The sequence below is a fragment of the Lissotriton helveticus genome, chromosome 11 (genome assembly GCF_964261635.1).
Source record: "Lissotriton helveticus chromosome 11, aLisHel1.1, whole genome shotgun sequence".
NCBI lineage: Eukaryota > Metazoa > Chordata > Amphibia > Caudata > Salamandridae > Lissotriton > Lissotriton helveticus.
The window spans coordinates 771856508-771881814 of record NC_136072.1 but is presented as its reverse complement, the minus strand read 5'-3'; the positions used below and the strand labels follow the sequence as shown (position 1 = coordinate 771881814).

The 25307-nt window shown below is 44.9% G+C and overlaps 1 protein-coding gene across 2 annotated transcripts in view; it reads right to left on the bottom strand.

The window, feature by feature from the left end:
- LOC144791160 (gastrokine-1-like) overlaps positions 1-25307 on the bottom strand; it is a 145894-nt gene that overhangs the window by 21567 nt on the left and 99020 nt on the right. The window contains exons 1-3 of one of the 2 annotated variants that reach the window (XM_078665815.1): positions 23385-23484; positions 21485-21538; positions 19242-19379 (exon numbers count right to left, since the gene is read on the bottom strand). In XM_078665815.1, the coding sequence (XP_078521941.1) occupies positions 19242-19379; positions 21485-21538; positions 23385-23396 (204 nt within the window). In that variant the 5' untranslated portion in view covers positions 23397-23484. Of the gene's footprint in view, positions 1-19241; positions 19380-21484; positions 21539-23384; positions 23485-25307 lie in introns of those variants that run through there. The other variant, XM_078665816.1, reaches the window with a different exon arrangement.

Sequence of the window (25307 nt, the reverse complement as noted above, 5' to 3'; positions counted from 1 at the left end):
GTATTAATCCATGCATTTGTAAACCGTCTCATTTCATGTTGTCCGAACTCCCCGGGGAATTGAAAGGGCAAGTGGTGAATAGAATCCATTGTCCTGAGGTCGCAGGCTCGAGGAAAGTTAGGTGCAGGTTAGGATAACCGGGAAGCACTAACTAGGGTTTTTCTGAATACATGTGTGAATAAATGACAGTAACGAGGTTCATTGGCAAAATTCCCATAGTGGCGTAACCTAGTAAGGGTCACATCGGAAGAGTAGCAGGTTCCTCGGAGCTTGGGTGAAAGCAGAGGGGTCCGCTGGGAAACCTTAGACTCGGATATATCCCGGAGAAGTGGATGAGTTTAGGGGAATAACAGGTTCACTGATGCTAGAGTGAAGGGTAGGCGGAAGAGATCTACCCGCAGCGCGTGAAAAGTAAATGGAAGTAGTTTACTTGCGGTAAAACAAATCTGTCCTGTCTAGACACTTGAGCACTGTGGCGAATGTGTATTCGTTGTTAAATAACCAAGCACTGAGCACTTTAGAAAGAAAGAAAGTTTCCGTTACCTTGTGAAGGGAGGGAGTCAGTCGCGAAGCGTCTCTGACGTCACTCTGTGCCGCGCTGGGATTGGTAGAAGCAGCGGGCGGGTAGCGGGGCTGGAATTGTAAAGGAGGGGTGAAGCGCCAAGGAGTGAGAACTGTCTCACGAAGGGGCCGCGCACCCATTGGTCGAAACTATTTGAACGCGTGCACCCCATTGGTCGCGCGGAATTGCAAAACGCATTTTGATTGGAGGTAACTTTGTAAACAAAGTTAAGTGTAGAAATCGTATGTGGCACTCGTATTGTCCAGAGACTAGACCCGATCCAAGAAACCAAGGGTTTGAAAGGGATCAGTGGAAAGCCAATAGATACGATATTATGTACGGAACTAAGAGAAAAATGTCCCTTGTAAATAGGGTAAAGAATTATTTCAAAACAGACAAACCGATTAAATCTAGAGAAGGCGTTATTGTCCCGCCACCGAATACTCCCGCCTCGTTCATGATGTTTGACCGAGGGTACAATACCTGTGTGTGGTTGGAGAATTGGGTAAAGTACACAAAAGATGACGGAATATTGGCTTTTCCGTTAGACGGTACTTTCAATGGTAGGATTTTATTTAATTTGAGGACCCGAATGAATGAATTGCATCCCAGACCGAGACTAACGCAGTATGAGGCATTAGAGGAATGGGAGATTGAGGCTTTCGAAAGAGAGAAACCCCGAATGGACAAAGGTCTGACCAAGTGGTACCCAAGGCTGAAACAAGAGACTAGGGACAAAAAGATGAAACAGTGGAGGCAGAGCATGATTGTTGAGGGTCTGTTTCCCATGATGCCAGCAGGTAACCCTTCTGGGGGAGAGAAAAGGACAGAAAAGAGTAAGCATTGGGGAGCCCTTGGGGAGTCAGACGATTAATTTTTAGATGATATTTTTACGAGAAGTCCGCCCCCTTATAATGAGGGAGCCCGACCTTCCAGTGCAGGAGAAAATCCCCAGCGTCCATCTATTAAGGAGGAGGACAGATCCCTAAGTAGGGGGGGAGGTGGCCAGGTACTGCCCTATTTTGAGAATCCCGGACCCGCGGAGGTACGAGATATATACCCTAGAATGCCCGTGAGCCCGGAAGAAAACTATTCCCGTGAAAAGCTCTTTTTCCCCAGACCTCTTTATGAGAACGAAGAGAAACCATCAAGTTCAGGAATGCCTTTTTTACAGCCTCCATATGGGGAAGAGCGCAGGTCATTTGGTACAGGAACTTTGTTCCCGAAACCAAATTATGGTGGGGGACCAAGTGAAACGCATCCTACTGCCCCGAGCTTTACGCCTCACTTGAACCCGCAGATAATACCTGACCGAACATTAGGAAGAGCACTAGATGAAAGAGAGCAAGAGGCCATAGCTAGACAGAGAACGGAAATAATTCAGAAAATCTCCCAGTTAAATACCAGTCCTGAAGCGTTGACTATTCCGGTAACAATCGGACCGGTGGTTCCGTTGTATGGGAATAATCAAGGAAGTCTAAACCCTCCAGTTATGAACCCAATAATGGCCCCGCCGAGGCAGGAGCCCCTACTGATAGACGATCAGTCCAGTGAGTGCGAGTCTGAAGTTGTGTTCTTGGACCTGCCAAGCAAACAGAACGGAAAGGGAGTGCAGAAGAGGCAAAATCCTTTTAATACGAAAGAAATTAAATTAGAATCAACAACAGGTACTAGGAGTGTCTCTCTGGTATCTCCGGAGGAAATTGAAAACTGGAGTCGTGAATTAGAAAAACAGACTCCGCAAACGAAACCTTTAGACCTCTACAAACTGAGAGTAGAAATAGAGGAATTAATGGCAGGAAATGTGGGATTAGACAGATTAAATACTTACTCGGAAGAAGAGTTGCTGTTCATGTGTAAAAGCCTTACCAGAAGTACAAGAGTGCTCCATGAAAAGCTGACAGACACTGCAGCTAGTATGGGGGTAGATATTTCCAGATCCAAGCCCTTGCAGAAACCATACCGAGCAGAATTCTCAGACAAGGATATAGAGAACTTGAATGTGTCAGGGAAAAAGTTGCAGATTAAAGAGTTGCTCGCAATTTTGCAAAAATGGGGAGACGTAGACAGGTGGAAAACAAGGTGGGCACGAAAGAAAGATGAGGCCCGATCCAGACAAGCCACCCCTGAGTTCCCTTTGAGAGAAGCAGAAAAACCCGAAACGTTATGCCCCATGCGTGAAGTACCAGGTGGGAGGTATGTGCACGTTCCGTGGTCCAGGCAAGATATTGTGTCCTTTACTAACGATTTCCCGAAACTGCGCGAGAAGCCAGTTGACTGGTACCGGCAGGTGGAAAGGTTCGTAAAGGTGCAAAAATGCCTGTGGAAAGACCTGGATGGATTTTTCGATATTGTAGTCCCGGTAGATCTATGTACCAAGTGCAAAATAGCCATAGGCTGGCCTAGTGAGGAGTACCCGAGGGACTCTAACACAGGGGAACCGTCAATTGAAGTGATGAAAAAATATGAACAAGTGATTCAGCATTTGAAAAATAAGGTGCCCGCAAAGGAAACTGATTGGACCAGGATAGATAGAACAACGCAGGAAAGAGACGAGACAGTGCACTCCTATTATGAAAGGCTGTTACAGGTGTTTAAAACATACAGTGGTATAGACAACATCGAGATGAAGGATATGACGCATTTCATTTACAGGTTTGTAAACGGTTTAAGGCCTGAAATTTGTCAGTGGATAAAGGATAACAAAATCTGTTGGCAGTCCAAAAAGATAGATGAGGTCCTGCGGTACGCAAAGTACTGCGAGGACGAGATGGCAGAAAAGAAAAAGGCTCTCAAGGAAAAGGTCATGTGGGCTCAGGTGAAGCTCGCAGAACAGCAGGAAAAACAGTTGGGTAACATGGTCAAAACAACTCAGAACCAAGGTCCTGGGGGTGGGGAAGGAGGCAAGCCCCGGCCCAAAATGAGCAGGGAAGAGGCTATGAAGACATTTCCCTGCCATCAGTGCGGCGAAATTGGACACTGGCGAAACGAGTGCCCTTACTTGCCAGACGATAACCCCAAAACACCTGATTTAACTCCACAGACGCAGAAAGAAAGACCAAGAAAGACTCAACCACAGGTAAAAACGGTTCAGGTGCCCCGAGCTCCAAAGCAAGTACATAAGGGAAAAGGCACAGGGGGTGATGAGATAGAAGTCTGGGAAAGCGGTGAGAACAGAAATGCAGCAACTTCGCAGTATTTGTTAAATGATACCTTCCTTTGTGATGACCAGTACTGACGGGGCCTGAGAGGGGAGGACGAGGAGTGCGTACTTGGCGCCTCCTTGCCAGTAGACCAGTCCGGACCATACATTGAAGGAAAGGTTGACGGAAATGATGTCACCTTTCTGTTGGACACTGGCGCTACCCGTTCTACTGTGAGAACAGTGGACGTTCCAAACCTACCCCTCTCGGGAGAAGCCATCCAAGTAGTGGGTGTATCTAATCAATTGATTAGTACTCCTGTTACCAAGCCCATGGAGATCTCAATTGGAAACTTTAAGGAAATGCATAGATTTGTCGTTTGTGACACCAGTCCAGTAAACTTACTGGGACGTGATTTGCTGTGCAAAATGAACTGTACCATCTTTTGCACACCAAAGGGGGTTGAAATTCAGACCCCAGATGAAGATGGCATTTATAAATTAATGTTAATCAGACCTGACTCAGAAATTAAACGATTGACCATGCAGGATTTGCCCAAAGAACTCCAAGAAGCAGTGAAGCCAGAGGTGTAGGACTTTACTGGGAAAGATGTAGGGTTAATGAAAAATGTGGACCCCATACAGATAGCCATCAAGGACAATGCAGTGTACCCCAATACTAAACCCTACAGAATGAATGCAGAAGTGAGAGCTGGTGTTACCCTGGAAATACAAAAATTGCTAGAAGGAAACATCATACAGGAAGTAATGAGTAGCCCATGTAACTCCCCGATTATGGGCATCAAGAAGCCTAGTGGCAAGTACAGAGTAGTGCAGGGCCTACGAAAAGTCAACAAAATAGTGGTCCCCTGCTGCCCTATTGTCCCGAACCCAGCAGTGATTCTCTATCAGATTCCCTGGGATGCTGAGTGGTTCACTGTGATAGACCTGTGTCAGGCATTCTTTTCTATTCCCTTGCATCCAGATAGCAAATTTCTTTTCTCATTTGCCTTCAATGGTCACGTGTATGTCTGGAACCGGGTCCCTCAAGGGTACACAGAGAGCCCCTCTATCTTTAATCAGATCTTGAAAAAATGTTTGGAAACTTTGGTCTTACCTGGGAACTCTGTCTTAGTGGAATACATAGACGACCTCTTGGTGGCATCTAAAAGTCATAGGGATTGCGTGATTGACACCATTGCCCTACTGAATCACCTGAGTGATAAGGGACATAAGGTGGCCCCTGAAAAATTGCAGTTCTGTGCAAAATCGGTGAAATATCTGGGGCACCAGATAGAGAAAGGTGTCAGGAAAGTGACATCCGAAAGAGTGAGAATAATTCAAAAAATGCAGTTACCTCGTACTCAGAAAGAGATCAGAATGTTCCTGGGAGTGATAGGATACTGCAGGCAGTGGATTCTGGGATTTGCAGTCCTAGCTAGGCCCTTGATAAAAATGACCAAGAGAGGAACTCCAGATATTGTAGAATGGGATGATGAAAGCTTAACAGCCTTCACCAAACTGCGAGATTGTCTGTGTACAGCCCCTGCATTGGGAATGCCAGACTATTCCAAGGAATTTGCCCTATTCTGTGACACTCGCGATAATTGCGCGTTGTCAGTCCTGACACAAAATCATGGCACAACGAGGAGGCCTGTAGCATATTTTTCTGCCACCCTGGATCCAGTGGCTGCTGGATTACCAGGTTGCCTGAAAGCAGTAGCTGCTACCTGCGCAAGTTTAGAGCAGAGTGAGTCCATTGTCATGGGACATCCTGTAACTGTGTATGTTCCACATGGAGTGGTAATTTTACTGACCAGAACGAAGACTCAATATCTCACCCCTAGTCGGCTGACTAAATACGAGAGGATTCTTGTGGGTGCTGCAAATGTAAACATTGTTAGGTGCAGTATTCTGAACCCAGCAACTTTGCTCCCCGACCCAATGAATATGGAAGGGGGGGTAGAAGATGAGCATGATTGCATTGATTTAACAGAATTCAACACCAAGCCACGCCCAGACATTAAAGAAACACCATTGCCTGTGCATGACAAGGAACTATTTGTGGATGGTTCATGCCTAAGACATGAACAAGGAGGCTTGAGTGCTGCCTATGCGGTAGTCTCCTTAGACAAAATTGAAGAAGCAGGTTATCTATATCACATAAAGTCTGCACAAGTAGCCGAATTGATTGCTATGATAAAAGCTTGCCAAATTGGGAAGAACCTACGCATAACAGTGTATACTGACAGTCAGTACTGTTATGGGGTTGTGCATGACTTTGGCCAGTTGTGGCTACAGAGGGAGTTCCTGACTTCATCAGGTACCCCTATTCGAAATGGAAAAGTGGTCCAAGACCTTTTAGAGGCAATCCAGTTACCAAAGGAACTGGCAGTGGTAAAATGCGTTGCTCATCAAAAGGGCATTGACAGTGTATCACTGGGAAATGATTTTGCTGATCGAGTGGCCCAATGGTGCGCCAGAGATCGGTATATCATAAATCCAAAACGAGGGGGGCCAGGAACCAGCTGCCAACTTCAGGTGTTTGAAGAAGTGCCCACATGGGATGAAGTGAAAGAGTGGCAGCAGGCGGCACCTTGGCAAGAAAGAGAGAAGTGGAAGGAAGATGGGTGTCGACCAAGACGTGTGGATGGTGTCATCTTGGGCCCAACTGGTATGCCTGTGTTACCTAGACACTTACTTAGCACAATGGCGAGATTGATACATGAAGGATCACACATTGGTAGGGACGCCATGATCCTAGTGTTCCAACAGACTTGGTACAGTAAAAAGTTCAGGAAAGTAGCAGAATCCCTCTGCCAGAGGTGCCTGTCATGTCAAAAGATGAACCCAGGCAAGAAAACTGTGGTGGAACTGGGAAAAATTGGGAGGTCCGGGGGTCCCTTCGTGAGAATACAGGTTGATTTCATCACCATGCCCCGTTGTGAAGGGAAGCGATATGTCCTTGTCATGGTCTGTTTATTTTCGAAGTGGGTGGAAGCCTTCCCTACTCCCCAAAATGACGCAAAAACAGTAGCTAAGTGTTTACTAAAAGAACTAATACCTAGGTTCGGGGTTCCAGTCACTCTTGAATCAGATCAAGGCTCACATTTTCAGAATGAGGTGATCGCCGAACTCTGTAAGGCCTTTGGAATATCACAAAAGCTTCACTGTGCCTACCGTCCAGAGGCTTCTGGAATAGTGGAACAAATAAATGGAACTATCAAAAACAGACTAGCAAAACTGTGTGATGCATCTGGTATGACCTGGGTGAAGGCCCTGCCCCTGGTCCTGATGGGACTCAGAAGTGTTCCTGACCGCAAGACAGGCCTAAGTCCCCATGAAATCATTATGGGAAGAGTGATGAGACAAGCATGGGTGCCAGGAAGCAAACTGTTGAGTATTACTGATGATTTGGTGCTTGAATACTGCAAGAGATTGGGTGACCAAGTGCGTTCTATCTCTCGCCAGATCGGAGAAGACGCCATCCTCAATCCAACGACTCCTCTCCACAAACTGGTCCCGGGGGACTGGGTCAAGATAAAGAAGCATACTCGGAAGAGCTGCCTGGAGCCAAGGTGGGGAGAGAAACGTCAGGTGATCCTGGTAACTACCACAGCAGTAAAGTGTGCAGGGGTTCCGCGTTGGATACACGCCAGCCACACCCAGAAGGTATTACCAGACGAGGAGCCTGAAGCAGAAGGGCATCCAGCAGAGGACTCTGCAGGAGCCAGACCAGAAGTAGCTGACGACGTACAGCCCAGTACCAGTCGAGCTGCAGAATCAGCAGACGTTGGCCCAAGAATAGTTGATAACGAACTACCAAGAGCCCAGCCTGCTGAAGGGGTCCAAGAAGCTGAGCCAGAAGTAGCTGAAGACGAGCTGCCGAGCATATGGCCAGAGGAGTGGATTCCGTTAATTGATCTCACCGAAGACCCGATTCGAACAAGTGAGAGACTTTGGGAAGGTAGAGAGTGGACTAGAGAGGTAAAGAAAGGCACAGGCGAAGAACCTCCCGATCTTGAGATTCACATCAAAACTGAGGAAGGAGAAGGTCAGACAGGGACAGAACAAGTGATTGATACAGAACAAGTGAAGGATACAGAACAAGTGATTGATACTCCTCCACTGACTCCTGATATCGAGAAGGGACAGACTAGACATAGTGTAATAGTTCGAGCAGAAGAAAGTCCAGAGATCGAAGTGCTTGAACAGGATCAGACAGAATTAGAAGAACGTGTTCAGGAAAAAGAAACAGAGACATTTGAAAGACAAACACAAAACTGTCCTGAACAAGGCCAGATTAGTGACCAGGCAGAAGAAGTAAATGCGAGCCCTGGAATTAGTCAGATAGAAGAAGAAGAAACTGAAACAGAATTGCCAACAGTTAATGAGAACAAAAGGGTAAGAGAAGGAAACGAAGTCCAAGTACCAACAAAAAGACTTAAGAAAAGAAAGCATCTTGAGCCTAGATTCGTAAAGAAATTGAGACTAAGGATAAAAACGGTAGAAGAAAAACGTGCAGAAGAAAGGAGAAGTGCTCGCATAGCTGAACAACAAGAAGGTACTTCCAAAAGAAGGAGTGATCGAATAAAAAGACAAAACAAGAAGTACAAGTCACCTGAATGGACACTTGTGTTGGAAGAACTTGAAGATCTTGATATAACTGACGTAAGCGACGGAGAGCCCGTCCCTGAATACTCTGACGAAGAAGAAGAAGAGCCACCGTGAATTTGCACAAAGTAAGCTACTAGTGTAAAGTCACAAAGAGGGGTCAAGAAACTTCTTCTGAAGCCAAAATGTCTGATTCAAACGTGAATGGTAGACCTAGTTGCAGTCGTTGCAAAACATGCTGCAAGGTATGTGTATGTAGTATAGTTGTACTGATATTAATTTGGATAGGACTAACTGTTTTCATTCCCTTTTCGGTGAGCAAAGACACTAATATTGTCCCTACTGAAATTGTAAATACTGACAGTGAGGAACTGACAACACAGAGTATAGCCAGACATGAGAGAGTACTGAGACAAACAAAACAAAACTTAGAAGCATCAGATGAGGGAGGACTACATTATCATGGAGTTAAGAACAAGACACACTTAAATGTTTTCGCAAACTTGTTAATACACTATGTAGAGACTATGGAAATTGAAGATTGCTATGTCTGCATGAAGCTACCTACCTCTGTAGCTGAAGGCGTGACATACCATCACTTGCCGCTGACATATGGAATCTCCTGTAGCATTTTAGCTAGTTTATTTTACAAAAGAGGACCGTTACAGTACTATTACTCTAATAATGACGTGATCTTTTCTGAGCTTCCTATACGTGGGAACTTGAATCCTGTACATACCAAAAGTGACGTAATACGATACATGGGAGACTACTTTCTGACTATAGGTAATATCGACATAGGTGACGCACACAGAGATAACTTGACTTGTTCTTTGCGTGAACAGGAAAAGATGTTCCTGAACATGGCAAAGAAAAGGAGAATTAAAATACAAAAGAAGGCAAATGACGAAAGTCAGAAAAGACCAAGGTGGGCAGAGAACATGGAAGGCACCTCAACTGGTGGGGCGGGTCCTGCTCTGTTGCTGGATTTTGAAAAGAAAGGCAAGCTATGTCTTCACCGCGAGAAGACTAGCTATTATAATAACATTTTCATTGGTTCCAGTGAATGCGAACATAATTACAAGGTAATTGGAGGATGGGGTTTCAAAAATGGGTCAGAGCCTGTGTTTCCTGGAATTTATTATATTTGTGGGGACAAGGCTTATTTCAAATTGCCGGATCACTGGTATGGAAGTTGCTATTTTGGCATTGTCTTCCCGAAAATATACCATGTGAATGGAGTTGCTGGAAGCAATGAAAATACTAATGGCTTAGTGCGTAGTAAAAGAGAAAGTGTAGGTGAAATTATGGGTAGTATTTTCAGTGCACTGATACCTGGAGTGGGAGTGGTTCTGAACACTCACAGAATTTGCAAATTGTCTACCATAGTGGATGTGTTGTCTACTGACACAGCTCATGGATTTCTGCTGGTCAATACCGAAATGGTTGCGATCAGATCAATGGTTTTGCAGAACAGACTTGCTCTTGACACCTTATTAGCGAAAGAGGGCGGAGTCTGCCGGATGTTGAAGGCGCAACATTGTTGCACTTATATTCCGGACAAAAGTGTGCAGCTTAAAAGATATGTGAAAAACATTACTAATTTGGAAAAGGAACTTAAACCACTCGAGGTTGATAGTGCCTGGAAGAGACTGGTAGATGGTCTCTCAAATGTAGGTCATTGGCTTGCTAGCGTAGGTAAAAGCTTATTGTTCAAGGTACTGATGCCAATTGGAATTATAGGTCTCATCCTATTCTTCATATTTGTCTGCTGCAAATGTCGTAAGCACACTAGAAAGCATGAAGTGAACGCAAGAGGAGTGAAACGAAGTGTGGATGAGCTCGAATTAGAAGAGATGAATAATCAGATCTATAAAAAGGTGAAGAATTCTCACCCTACCAAAACCGAAAGAGAGAAGCTGGAGCGATTGCTGGAAGAGATAGAGTTGTATAAAGTGTGAAAGAAAGTTGGCACCTGGTTCCATTTAATCTGTGATGATAGTAAATATCATCAAAGAGGGGATTGATGAAGCAAAGCTTCGCATATTTTGCGACTTGCCGAATTCATGAACCTCGTTTATGTGTAACAAAGTAATAATTTGTACGTTGTACTAACGTTATTTTATGTTTAAGCAAGGTCTATGAAGCTTGCCTATGTGTATTTCTAATGCATTTAATCCGTGTCCTTAAAATATGGCCGCCGCTTGTATTTAGTTACTGCGCATGCGTCAGCCACACTCACGTGTCCTGACGTGTCTGCAGGTTTGGAGGGAAATTTATGCGCATGCGTAATACATAGCTTTGCCAATAACGTGGTACTGCTCGTGCCACTGCTCTTGTATCTGTTTATATGTAGCTAATATTTAGACTGCATAAGTATATTTCTTAGTGATAAGTTGAAAGTACAAACCCTGTGATGTGTTCTCATAATGTTATTTCTATGTATTAATTTGTTCTCGCTTACTTTAAGTCCGCTGTCCGCTTAACGGCGACCCCCGGCGACTGTGGGCGCCATTTTGGGTTGGGCAGTCGGCCTGGAACATCTGAGCCACTCCCCCCTGATCCCATCTCTACTTAGGTTCCGCCCTGCCCTTGCACCAGCGATAGTTAGTAGCCCGGTGGCAGCGGGTCAACGCGCATCTGCTGGAGCGCGAGCATTTTATTTTAAGATTTTAGATCACCTTGCTGATTACGAGCATCTTACCTGCATCCTCACTCCCCCCTCACCCTGCTGATCACGAGCAGCGGTTATTGCTTTTTTCCATCCATCCAGTGGCCCTGCTGATCACTAGCCGCCACACGCTTCCTGATAGCCTGTTTAAAGCCAGCACTTACCGTGGGCTGTCCGCTTAACGGCGACCCCCGGCGACTGTGGGCGCCATTTTGGGTTGGGCAGTCGGCCTGGAACATCTGAGCCACTCCCCCCTGATCCCATCTCTACTTAGATGGCCACCACGCGTCAGCGCAGCGGACGAGCGCAGCGGGCGCGACGTAGGCGCGCCGGAGTCGCGCCAGAGTTAAGCCCGTCTGCGCCCGTCTGCGGCTGGCCGGGGCCCGGGCCCGGTCACCATGCCCATTTTACCTTTTTGTACTCTCCGGCAATGCTTCTCTCTCTGTGGCATTCCCGCTTCCCGCCAATCCCTGTACTGGAACGCATTGCCTCACTTGGCCTACGCAACCCCAACCCGGTTTACTGCTGCCCTTGTACTCCATCATTGCAGCCTTATCATACCCCCCCTCTCCTTGCTAGGCCACCCTCTAGACCTGATAATACCTCCCTATGTACCCCTGACATTCCTAAATCCGGTACATCTGCGATCCTCCTTAATACCAGGTCTGCGGTTGGGCACCAACTCGAGCTTTTCCATCTGCTCGATTCACGCCAGCCTGACCTGCTATTCCTCACGGAAACATGGTTTAGGGACGACTCGTTACCCAGTCTGCTGTCCATTCTGCCTCCCACTTACTCGGCTATTAGGAGGGACCGCTCTGGGGGAAAGACTGGGGGGGGGTGTGGCCCTAATCACCCGCACGGATTTCCTCTTCCAAACCTTACCGTCCCCTGTAATCCCGGCTGTGGACTGCTTAGTAGTTCGCTCCACTTCTTTTGGGGTACCCTTAACCTGTGTACTTCTTTACCGCCCGCCCCAGTCCACCCCTGATTTTTTATCTGCCATTGAGGACCTTTTGGCCACTCTCGTGGTGAATAACTCCGCTATACTATTACTCGGAGACCTCAATTATTGGCCGAATGATCAAGCTGAAGACATAAGATCTAAGGAGTTTACGGCCTTGCTCACCAGCCTAAACTTCCTCCCTCAGCTCCGTACGGCCACCCACATCAAAGGTCATCAACTTGACCAAATTTGGTCCTTCAATATCCCTATGGATCTTCCAGTTATCTCCCCGTGTTCATGGTCAGATCACTCCCTCATTTCTTTTACAGCCGACCTCGGACGGCCGCCCAAACCCCCTTTGCCCAAAAACATCTGGGCCAGAAAGTGGGACAAGGTGGTCCTCCCCGCGGTCTGCTCCTCCCTTGTGGCTACCAGCCCGGAGCTCTCTGGCCTTCCCCTTCCCACTCAGCTCTCTGCCATTAACAACTGGCTGTTAAAGGCGTGCAATTCCACCGTCCCCCTTAAGAGAGTGTCCATCAAACGTGCCCATGCGGCCAATCGATGGTTTACCCCGGCCTTAAGGTACAAAAAGCTTGCCACCCGTAGAGCCGAACGTGCCTGGCGACGTACCTACTGTCCCCTTCTCAAAACCAACTTCTGCCTGTCTCTAAAAGAGTATAAACATGATATACTTAAAGCTAAAATGGAGTACTTCTCAGGTAGAATCCTGACAGCAGACAACCAATCAAAAGAGATCTTTGCCACTGTTCACGAGCTTGCTGCTTCGGATAGGGCGACCCCTAAAATCCCCCCATCCCAAACCTTCTGCAATTCCCTGAATTCTTATTTTTTTGAGAAGATTGCCCTGATCAAGGCTAATGTCCCCCCCTCTTCACTGACCCTTCCACCTGCCCCTCCTATCCTCCCTACTCCCACACTTACTGAGTTTCCCCTTCTCACTCGAGACTCCCTGCTCCCCCTTCTGGCCCGGATCAAATCGGGCTCTCCTCAGGACATATGCCCGGCATTCGCACTAAAAGAGCTTTTCTCCAATTGTCACTCCCCTCCTCTCACCTTCATTAACCACTCCCTCAGTATCGGTACTGTCCCCTCTGCTCATAAGTCGGCAGTAATCATCCCTATTTTGAAAAAGGCAGGGGCGGACCCTTCCCTGCCCTCCAATTACCGCCCTATCTCCCTTCTCCCTTTTCTTGCGAAGGTCTCAGAGGCTCATGTCACCAGGTCTCTCAGTTCCTTTGTAGAAACCACGGGCGCTCTCTCCGCCCGTCAGGCGGGCTTCCGCCCGCTGCATTCGACCGAGAAGGTAGTGGTGTCGGTGATGGATCAATTAAGGGAGGGGATCGACACCGGACGACCTCAGGCCTTAGTCCTGTTAGACCTGTCCGCCGCGTTTGACACGGTGGACCATGACATCCTGTTAACCCGTGTCGAAGCGGCGGGCATTGGGGGCACGGCCTTTGCCTGGCTCCGCTCCTTTCTGACCGACAGGGAGCAGGCCGTTCAACTCGCAAACTTCACGGCCCCGCCTAGGAGGGTGACCTGTGGAGTCCCGCAAGGCTCCTCCCTATCCCCTTTATTATTTAATTTATACATCTCACCCCTCATTTTTTCTTTACAGCAGATGGAGGTCTCGGTGTTTAACTACGCCGATGACCTCCAACTCATTTTCAACCTTTCATCCTCCCCTTCCTCATCTTTACATTTCCAGAAGGTTATGCTTTTTATCCAAGGGTGGATGAACTGCAACCACCTCAAATTAAACCCGGACAAGACCGAACTGGTCCTGACGGGGGGTGGTTGCAGCCCTTGGTCCCCCTCCTTCTGGCCCCCCTCACTCGGTTCCCCTCCCCTCCCAGCCCCCAAATTTAAAACTCTGGGCATTTTCATCAATTCACAGCTCTCCCTCCATACTCAGACCAGTTCGGTTATGTCTGCATGTTTTTTCTCCCTCCGGATTATCCGGAAGGTTTCGCGTTTTTTTTCTGCTGACGCACTCAAACTCATTCTCATGGCCATGGTGCTTTCGCGCCTTGATCCGTCGACTCCAACTGATCCAAAATCAGGCGGCCCGCCTGATTTTTGGGCTCTCTAGGTTTAATCACACGACCCCCTTGTTGCAGTCCCTCCATTGGCTCCCTGTGAGGGAGAGGGCGCTCTTCAAGCTGGGCTGCATCACCTACCAGGGTAGATCTGGGACCGCCCCCGTCTTCTTGTGTAAAGCCATCTCCCCCTATCTCCCGTCTAGAGAGCTTCGCTCCACCAACCTGGCCCTTCTGTCAGTTCCTCGTTTCAGGAAACAGAAGTCCGGAGGGGCCAGATTTGCAGTGCTGGCTCCATCTTTTTGGAACTCACTCCCACTTGCACTCAGGATGTCTCCCTCCTATTTGGATTTCCGTAAGCAATTGAAGACCCTGCTATTCTCCAGATCCGCTGCAGCTTAACCCGTCTCCCACTGATCCTCAGCTATCTAGCGCCATGAAACCGATCCGGTATAAGAGCGCTCTATAAATATTTTAAAATTCAATTCAATTCATACTTTTCATGTACCGCGGGGAATGGGGGCCCGAACTGGTTGGGAGCCATATTGACGGTCTCTTCTGCGCATGATCATGGAGCACTGAAAGGTGGCAACTTTGGACAGTGGAACTCAGCCAGTTGGCAGCCACAGTCAAGATGCGCCTGGGAAAGCCACCTCTGCGCTACGAGAACGGAGAATGTTGCTCCTCATGTGATACATTGTGTGTTGCGCTACTGTTTGCTGTGCAGTTTCTCATGGGAACCCCAATCTTGCTAGGCGGTACCCAGAGATGTAAATTAGGCATCCAAATAGTGTGTTGTGATTGGTGTGTTACCCAAATCCTACCTTAGGACCAATCCAAATTGAGGGATTCTGACTCTTTGCAACATTGGGGGGTGGTACACTGCCCCAAAAGAGTATATCTACCCTGGGTTCACCTAGGGAAATTGTCCGACTTGTCTGGTTTAGCTGACCTGTCACTGACCCATCGTACTCAATAGGTGACTGAAGATACAGAGAGCTGCGGAGCACTCTGTCCGAAATTGACCATAGACTAAGGTTCTACTGAACCTTAAAGTGCTGGCGAAGCACTTTGCTGGGAGTTCGCTGACCCAATCGGGGTTTTGATCGATAGCTGCAGAGAGGGTGGAGCGCAGGCGTTGCTTCCAAACTGCGGGTGCGGTCCTGTCCTGAGGGTTTGCTGTCCTGTCCTGAGGGTCCTGTCCTGATTCCTAATCTGAGGGTATCCTGTCCTGTCCTGGGTGTCCATTCTGCACCTGCTGTCCTTTGAGGGGTATCCTTCCTTGAGGGTTTCCTGTCCCTAACTGACCCTTGGCCAGGGTTTGGTTTCCACACCAGTCTAGGTAAATATTGCTCTAAGTTCTTTAAACTTGCACCTTTCTATTTTTCTATCTTTTGCTTTAATAAAGAGACACCTTTGCACATGTTGATTTTTCCATGCTTTTACAGCAACTATTGAAACTTAAAGTCATTTGCATATTTTCTTGATATGTTCCCATGTTACCCTACCTATTAGAAATCATATTTTGCATTGCGGTTTGTCATTTCCTGATATGGTCTAGAACGGCCTTGCTTAAATTGTCTAAAGAACTTTTGCCCTGAATGCATAGCGTTACCTGTTGCATCTCATATTAGCATTTTCATGATTACCCTGACCTTATTTCTCTATAGTTATGTACTTTTCATTATCTTGGTTATTGATTGCCTTATTTTTGTAAATCTAATGCTAGAAGAAAACGAACTTTAGATAAAGATTTTAAAACTTCCAGTTGTCCGTGGTCATTTACAAACAGTATTGAATGTCATTTGAGGTTGTATATTTGCTGCCTTTCCTTTATAGCTAGCTCCCTGATCCGTTGTGGTCATAGGTACCCGTGTCGGTGGATGGTAAGTCGGGTACACTGAGTAATAACAGTAGGGAATTCACACAAATTGGTAGCAGCCCGTGAATTCGCCTGGTCAATGTATATTGTGAATTGAAAGTATATGGGCCCGAAGCCGGAAACGGCGAAATTATTGGCTGGGTGACCTCGCGCGCTCTATCAATATTACTCACATTCCTGAAAGTGACTGAGAAACATGGAATTGGTTTATGGGAGTTCCTGGCGCTGATGTATAATGCACTACCTCATCTTTAGAAAGACATGGGACCAAGATCCGACAGAGCAGCGCACCTTCGAAAGGCAGGGGCTCTTATTAACATATGGCAAGAATAGGTGGGATGTTAACTCAGTTATACAATGCTCTGCTGTGCACTGGCCTTAATGAGTACCCCAGCCTATGGGGTAAATGGAATACCATTTTGGGGCAGGAATTGACATTCAAGCCGTGAGAAGGAGCGATGAGGCATGTAAAGACAGCGTCAAGGACCCACAAAATCAAGTACACCCAGTTCAGCTATTCACATCAACCCTACCTCACCTCAGTGCTGTTGAACCTCATGTTCTCAGGGATAGAACCCAAAAGCCCTATAATCACCTCATCGGCAGAGGACTTCCAACATATGGTGTGGTCCTGCCCTGAAATAGTAAGTTACTCTGAAAACATGGTGGGGACTGTGTCTGAACTTACAAACAAACCACCTATGTGAGATTCATAGCCCTGGCGTATTCACTAGCCAAATGACGCATTGTCTGGAAATCACCTGGGACACCGAGCCATCAATGGGGGCTAAAAGACCTCAAATGGGGGACAGCAGAGATGGATGTATGGGATAAACTAAATGCACAGGGACTTTGTGGATGCCAACATGGGATGACTAGTTTACAGCACTAAAATCTAAAACAGACAACAAAAAGGCCTTCACTTTAATCATCATCATCCGGTCTCACTCGGTATGTGCATGCGATACACCACACACCTTTTGTATCAAGTGTAGCGGGTGCGAACTGTGCTATACACTAAAGAATGCCACATATGTAACACAAACAATCACTGTAGTGAGGGCGTACATAACTGGTATGGTTATGATAACAGTCTATTGTCTATCAGGACAGGAAAAAGTGGGATGCAACTCCAGACCCACCATATTTTAGACTGCAACAGTGGCTAAAACCCGGTTTAATAATTATATTCCTCCAGATAAGTGAGAGTTGTAATAATTTTCTGGTTTCATGCTAGTTCAAATGCTGGCCTCAGGGCAGAGGGGATCCCTTGGCTTCAAAAAAAGGGAAAGAGTGCATGGATATGGGCCGCATGCACAAATGTGCAACCCAAATAACAAGGGGACGTCATGTACCTTCAGTTCCACAAAACACCTAGGATAGATGTACATTATGGTATAGACATTCATGACATTTATGATAATATGCTGAAATGCTTTGGCAAACTGTGTGCAACTGCTGTGGCCAGAAAATCAATAAAGAGATACTAGGGAAAAGAAAACACAACATGAGGCTTTAAATATTCCTAAACCCACTTTACCCCGCCCGCCAAACAACCTTTCTCATATTTTTTATAAAATTATATAAATTACTAGTTCCCCCTGCAAGAAAATTCTGAAAAACAAACAGAACTGTAAATATTTGAAGCCGGATCTGTCGCAACATTGGAGCATCATTTATTTCCTGTAACAATAAAGATAACTATGTTGAATTCCACAATGAAATCTCCTGCCTTCCTGGTACTCCATCCCACCACCATAGGAGGGAACTTCAGAGGGCCACAGTCTCCCACTTCCTGCTATCAAACATCACCAGGCTTATAATTCCCACCCTCAATTAATGTGATCTCAGGCTGCTCAAAAATGCAAGGACGAGCCTATGGTGTTACCCACCGCTCCCATCCATGTCCAACACTGGTAAAGTGTTTTTGTTTCATGGGTTTGTATGTCTGACGAGCATTCTGTGTGCAACCAGGAAAGTGCCCTTTAATACTACTGTGATCATTTAATAAATGAATGAAAGAATGGCACATTTATGTAGTGCCTTCATGAAACCCATCACTGGGTGGTGCACAGGTATTGTCTTCTGGAACAATGAATCCAGTGAGCGAAAACTAGTTTTTCATGCTCCCTTTTGAGTGCTGGTGTGTGTGTGCGGCAGTGAGTTTCATGTGTTTTGCTGAAGCAATGTGATTCTCCCATCTTCTAAGACTCAGCATTAAACGATGAGGAGATGGGAGGCCGGCTGCTTAGATCCTTAAACTCCTCACCGTTTGATAGATGAGTTTATATTTCAAATGTATAGAAATGCTGTTAAATAGGAATCTGTGAATTAAACATGGGTTTTACTGATTCAATACTTGGATTTTTCACTACCAGAGCACTGTTGCCATTTGCATAAATAATGGTGATATTGTGTCATTTAGCTAATTACTTATTCTAGCTTTAACTTAGAAAATAAAGGGTGATATTTACAATAAAATGTCGAAATGTGGTGGTAGGCCAAAATTGATTGTGCCACGCTCTGACATTTTAAAACAGAGTGATGTGCCTGAATGCAGCACACATAGAAAGAGCAAAATACGAAGAGAAATTACTAATTTCTCCTCGTATCGCCATTCTAAAACCAGGCATTACCTCAACTTAGTTTTTGACACTGCCTCGGGCTTCTAAATATGGAGCAGCGTCAAAAAGCAAAGGGTGTTGCAGTGGAACGCCCACTGCAACACCCATTGCACGTCCCTTTCAGACTAAGTGAAGCATGAAAATGGACCTTATTTAGAAGTAGCTTAACGCTGCTCAAGCTTTAAGTGGCTTAATGCTGCTTTGTAAATAAGGAGAAGGGGGTATTTTGACCAGAAAGTCACTAAAAGTGACGTTCTGGTGGCGATATTCGCTTGTAAAGCTCTAATGAATTCCATTTTATCTCTTTCAAATTGCATGCAGCTTCATACAGTGTTAAAAACGTGAGGGCCTATAAATCTGTGTATCATTGACATAAGATTGACAAAATAAAGTCCTAACATTAGAAGTAGCTTATTAATTGATGTGGAGAAAAGCCCAGGTCTTGTACTACCCCATATTCTAAAGTCTTGGGTATGGATACTAAGGTTCCGAGCTTGAGTAGAATGGTGTGTTCTGAGTTAAAGGGTTGGATTCAGACCAAATGAGCAAACACCAACATAATGGCCACAGAGTCCAGTCAATGGTTCACGAAGTGGTGTCGAGAGTATTGATGGTTCCCAGTCAAGGAGACCCAACATCGCCCTTAACACGAATGTGTAATATACATGCTATCTTCTTTTCAATTTGGTTATCCACATGTTTCTCACGTCGATGCAAAGCCCACACTCTCAGGTACTCACAGTGTTGTAGTCCCAGATGGAGTTCACTGAGTTCCACCCAGCGTTAGTGTTGATATTGGCAATATTCTGTTCATTGTTGATGTTAACCGTCTGGTGGACGCTGCCACCATCATTGCCCTGGTTAGTAAGGGTGACAGACTGCAGGAGAAAACAGCAAACCATTAACATGACCTTCAGAGCAGCCCTATGCAACCAAGTATACTGCGAGGTGACAAATCAGAAGTGCACAGAAAGTGTCGTAGCATCACCAGCTCTAATTTAATAGATAAACTCATTAGAAAAGTGAGCAAAATATCTACAGTGTGGAACTGCTGCGTCTCTTCAAATTTAACATAGAAAGTGCCTGTTGCGCATCTTCAGATGAGTTTAATTGCAATGAACCTAATAAACAATAGTACATTTTTAGTAATGGCCCAGACTCTAATCAAAAGCATCAAATCACTAGAGTGTTGGCTTAATTACCCATATACAGACCAATACCAAGGGTCATGTCTTGGCTAAAGGATTAAATCATTGGAGCAATGGGTGCAATAGATGGCACAATATTCAGATCAAAATGTAGACCTCCAAGTAACCAAGTAAAGACCTATACCATGTACAGATGATGATAGGTGAATGGGATGAGACCAAAAAGAGTGCTTGGCAGATATATTACTTCTGTAGCTTTCACCAAGTACAATTTTAGCCTTTGGCTGTACACTGCTTGTTTAGGACACAAAAGTCTGTTTTGGTTGCGCCCGCAAAATTCAAGAGCCACAAATTCTGTGGTGTAGGCATTTGGCCACATTCTGTGCCTACTCCCACCACTCAAGTCAGCTGTAGGTACATGGTATTTACCCTAATTTGAGAATTAAAAGTTTTGAGGTCATTGCACCCATCCAAAGGCCATACACAGCTAGTCATTAGTGCGTTGTCACTAACCCGTCCTCCCCAAGCTCTACAGATGCCACAGCCCATGGGCTTCAGCCACGGGCAGTGGGCAGCTGGCCTCTGGGCACTTCTGCCTTCTACCATAACTTTGCTCAGGGCCACCGGACCTTCCAAGGCTGGGCATAGCTGGCCACAGATCATTTTTGTTTACTAACGACCAAACGTGAGTTTGCAGCGCCCACGGTGTCTGGGAGCAGTGGGGTCCGGATAGAGGGTATGTCTTTGAACCATGCGCAGTGTCAGCTCCTGGTCATCCAAAGCACCTCTGCATGACCAAAGGCCAAGTTCAGCAGGTTTGAGATGAAAACTTTCTGATGCAGGTGTGCAGGACTAATGGCCCTGCACAGCGGCCCATAATTATTTTCATTGAAACCTAAAATCTTGAGTTCACAAAACTCTTTGTGCATGGCCACATTTTATGCCGAGTGTGTGTACTACCACAGTTAGCTGTACACTGCCTCTGGATCCAGGATGCAAGTGGCACATGCATGGCTTTAGGACGTATGCAGTAGCCTCTGAGTTCAAGCACCCTGTATTCACAAAACCATCTGCTACAGAGGGTGTTCATGCACAATGGGTAATGGGGATAGGGTGCAGCCTTCGGAAACACTCTTCACTCAGCCCGTTAGTTACTATTCCATCCACACAAGGCCACATTATTTTCCATTGACTAGATTTTGTCCTGCAATCACAAGTTCAAGATTGGCAAAACTAAAACTGAATCTTTTTGGCAAGCAATCTAAATTCTCACATATTCAAATGTTATTAAAATAAAATCAACATGCCATCCACCCAAAAGATCATACATATTTTTAACTAATTATGTAAACAAAAACTGCTTAACTGATTTTCACACTGTACGTTTGACCTGGCTGCTTCACCTCATTTCAGTTTTGAGACAATCTATTCAGTGTTGTTATACTTTCCTAACTTCCCATATTTATTTTCTTTTTGAGAACTACTATCGGAATTTTTGGACTCCCTATACTTTTTGCCCCTTGACTGACTAAATTATGCTCTAGGAACATTTTGTGCTGCTTGCTCATACAGAACCAAACACATTCAAGACAGAACAAAATACATCCAACGAAGAGTACAATATACAAATAATGTCAGAAAAGGCATCAATAATCTCTCTGGGCTAATAAATGTATCTATCTACCTTTTATAAAGAAAACAAATGCATCTGAAATGGTTAGCAAGGAAATGTGCACATAATTAGTGTATGCGGATTATCAGGACCTATAACTGCCAAGGCAGCCTACATTCTTAAACAGCTGCATTTTACCATAATCTAATTTTTCTCTACTTACGTCATCGGCCAGAGATGGAATCACTAAGGCTGCCAGAAGGGCAGAGAGGAAGATCTGTGAGAGACATAAATACACAGACGATCAGACACAGTAACCACTAATGCAGGAAAACAAATTATGTTTAGGCTACTTACAAAATAAGCCATGCACATTACTGGTGGACCAGCTATGGAATCAATCTAGTCCAGTCCAGTCAAATTGATGACACCTTATTGCTGCTTCATTACCCCTGGCCTTGCTTGTTTTTGATGGCACCAGCTATTGTGGCCCAATGTTACAGTGATGCAGTTAGCTTGAAATCAGAAGCTAACCAAATATAAATCAAAGTGAAAATGTCCCCGTTCTACCACCATGTTTAGGCAATAATCTTACTTGTTTCCTTAGGGTATTGTATCTAAAGTGGGGTCTGCCCTCTGACGGGGTAAGTAGGCAGGTCTACTATGAAATAATGGCCATTAGTGAGAGGAGTTTGCACAGATGGTGAAGGGGCATGGTGACACGAAGGAGCAGAAAATGCCTTATGACTAAATACACCTTCACTCTGTCACTCGGCCATTCTACTACACGAGGGTCACTTACTCGTTATTTGATCTTCGCCTTGTTCTAATGATTGTTCAGCTGAACCTAATTAGCATATGATCTATAGATATAAACCAGTACACTTCTAACTGCCTAAATAGAGCCATCCGCATGAAAAGACTGTCTTGTTGGGAAGATCTTCCAATTATCTCGTTAGGCCAACATGTATTACAGATTTGTAATTCTCTTCTAATTGAAATACTTAAATTTCAGGCAAACCTTGCCATGAAGTTTTTTCTCCCAGGTAGCTAATAAAGTATGGAACATTCTAGCAGCTTTTTTGTTTGCACCTCAACTAAGGCCATTTTCCCACCACAGGGCCCCAGTACTGTGTTTCTCATGGTGACTTGCAGTTTGTTTACGCTATGCCATCATTCCATTACTTTTCCCACTCCCAATAGGCTACCCCTCAGTGGTTGCATCGTTCCTTCTCATTTTCTTTCTCATGTAACATGTACTTCTGACAGTTGGTGCAGTTCACAGTACATAAAATTGTTAAATAAAACAAATTGGTTATTTCCATTCAATCAATATGGAAGCTCAATATCTTTCCTCTGTTTGTCATATGTTATTTAACACAGAGCACACTAAGGACATGATCACCTGGACAAGGGGATTGCCCCCAATACATCTGCAAACTCAGGGTTCCAAATTTTTCAAGGAGGTAATTTCTTCCTATGCGGAGGTTTACGCAGTAATGGAGGATACCATATGGGCTTTGGTGCTTAGTATATCAAAATCCACATCCCGTTAAGCCCAACTCTTTGCCTCCCTTAAATTCAGGCAGGTTTGACTGAAGAAATTTACAGGGGTTTGTGCAGGGGTTGGAATTTTTTACAGGCGAGTTGTGATTAGACGCTTACTCGTCAGTTGACAGAGACTAAACCAGGAATACCATGATGAACCATTATTGAGGCATGAAAACCAAAGTGGCATACAGCAGATATTCTATATCCATATTCTGAAACAGATTGTAAACCAGGTCTAGTCTTAAAATATTGTGTACTTTATGTAGCTTCAATAAGCAATTCACAAAATGCAGTAACACACCCTTAACTGTGCACCAGGTTTTTGCTGCCAATCATATGACTTCCAATTGGCCAATGGTATGAGGCCTGTGCTGCATGAGACATGGCTATATTCATGAAGATTGGCAGCTCGTCTGTTTTAGCTTTTGTCGTGAAAGTCTTAGAGATAACGCCTTACAGTTCTACATATTAATGTGAGACCCAATGCCTATCCATGTTACTTTCACCCTCACTCCTAGACCGTTCAAATCAGTCGACAATGGCACATGTTTGAGTCAGGATCAAATACTTACAGTCAGCTTCATTGTGTTGTGTTGAGAGTCTGTAAAGATCTGCCTGAGATGGTCCCCTCTAACCAGTGCTTTTATAGGGAATTTCAACCCCTACTTTGTGTGGGCAGATCAGGGCTTGCACCATGTTTGGCCACGATCTCTCTTATCTACTACACCCTGATGTTTGCAGTGGTAAACCAATCTCTATATTTGCATAACTCCAGCACACTAGCCTGATTTATTTGTTCTCCATTGAAAATCACCAGACGTTCAAAATGAAGACCCACCCACACACTGGCCCACCCTGATTAGCTTTTTGAGCAGCTGGGGCTCACAAAGCTGAAATTCCTCTGCAGGTAAAACCAACAAAAAATCATATTTGGGGTCAGAACATTTATCACCTTCTTAGCAGTATACACCCTTCTGAACCATTGCTACCTCCATTTTCACCAAATCACGTTCAAGATTAACAAACACTTAATTCAAACATGGCTGCCTGTTTAAAGTTTCTTTATTTACCATAGGTGTAGAGTTTCTAGTAATATGACTTCCCTTATCAGATTCTTTCTCAGAAGGAGACGTATTTCACTTTTGACTTGCAAAGTTTCTTTAGCTAAGAAGTCCATCTTGATGGGGAGGCTACTAATTCTGCATGTTATGTAGTGTACAGACTACCAAACGCTCAGTTTGGGTTACATTATTTCCAACCCATCTGCTTTACAGGTCTCTACATTTAGATGTGTCCCTATGAGTTTAAGCACCCAAAATTATTTTGATGATGCAGTACATTAGCTTGAAGCCATTTCCACTGGGTCATTGTGGGACTGATTTTTTTTCTGGCTTCTGCCTCCAATGAATTCATATTCAATGGAAAATGAGAACTTGCCTGTACTTTTTGCAAGTATTCTTCATCTGAAATAGAACTTGCAGACTGATTTAGGCAGATGGGATACTCAGTCACAAGATGGATAACCAGTATGCCGTTTTACGAGTGCGAACATAAAGATAGAACTTGTAAATGCCCTTTGTGAATTCCCAAATTCGTAAACTTGGACATTTGGTCTAAGTTTACAACAAAAGTTTACCTTAATGTTTAACACTCTCATTGAAATAGGATTGCGGTTACACCTATAAATAACCAATTCATTCCCAGAGCCTGACTCCAAACAAGTTACTTGAATGTATTATTCAACAACACTACATGGTAATGCACAATTACGTCTCGCAATGAATTACTCATGGCTAAATAGATTACTGTTAAAAAAGGCGAACCTATGTTAACGTTACCACTATCGGGGTGCAATGTGGGATATGTAGCCTAAGAAATCATATCTCTAAGTAGCACTTTAATATGATTTTGTACTTGAAAATTGTGGACAGTAAGTGGGAGAAAATGATTACATACAGATTAACTGACCAGCTTATAATGAGAAAGGTTCTTCATGTTTCCAGTTATATGAGAATCAGGGAACAATCATGTGCTTTTTATGTAACCATTTCAAACCAACAACATTTTTTTGACATGGGAAACTCCAGGTCCCAAATGATGCCTATAACCAGCAGAGTTCACCAGGGTTCAATACTTTCTCCTCTCAACTTCAAGGTCTACATAGAGCCATTTGGTGCTTTTCTAACAAACAACAGCACCAACATTTCTCAATAGACCAATGATACAAAACTCTGCATGAAAGTCTCCTCTATTTGAGATATTCAACACCTCAAGCACTGTGTGCACATCATCCATACTTGGATGTCTAGTGCCTATCTGAAGCTCAACCCAACCAAGACATTTCCCATTATTCTCCAAGTAACAGTACAAACATGGCTCAATGACATGAACCTTGACAGATTTTAATCCAACTCTCACAGAACACCACGCCAATCGGGTTCACCTGGGATACCAACCTCATCCTCAAGGAAAAGGAACATGTTGCAAAAAATAAA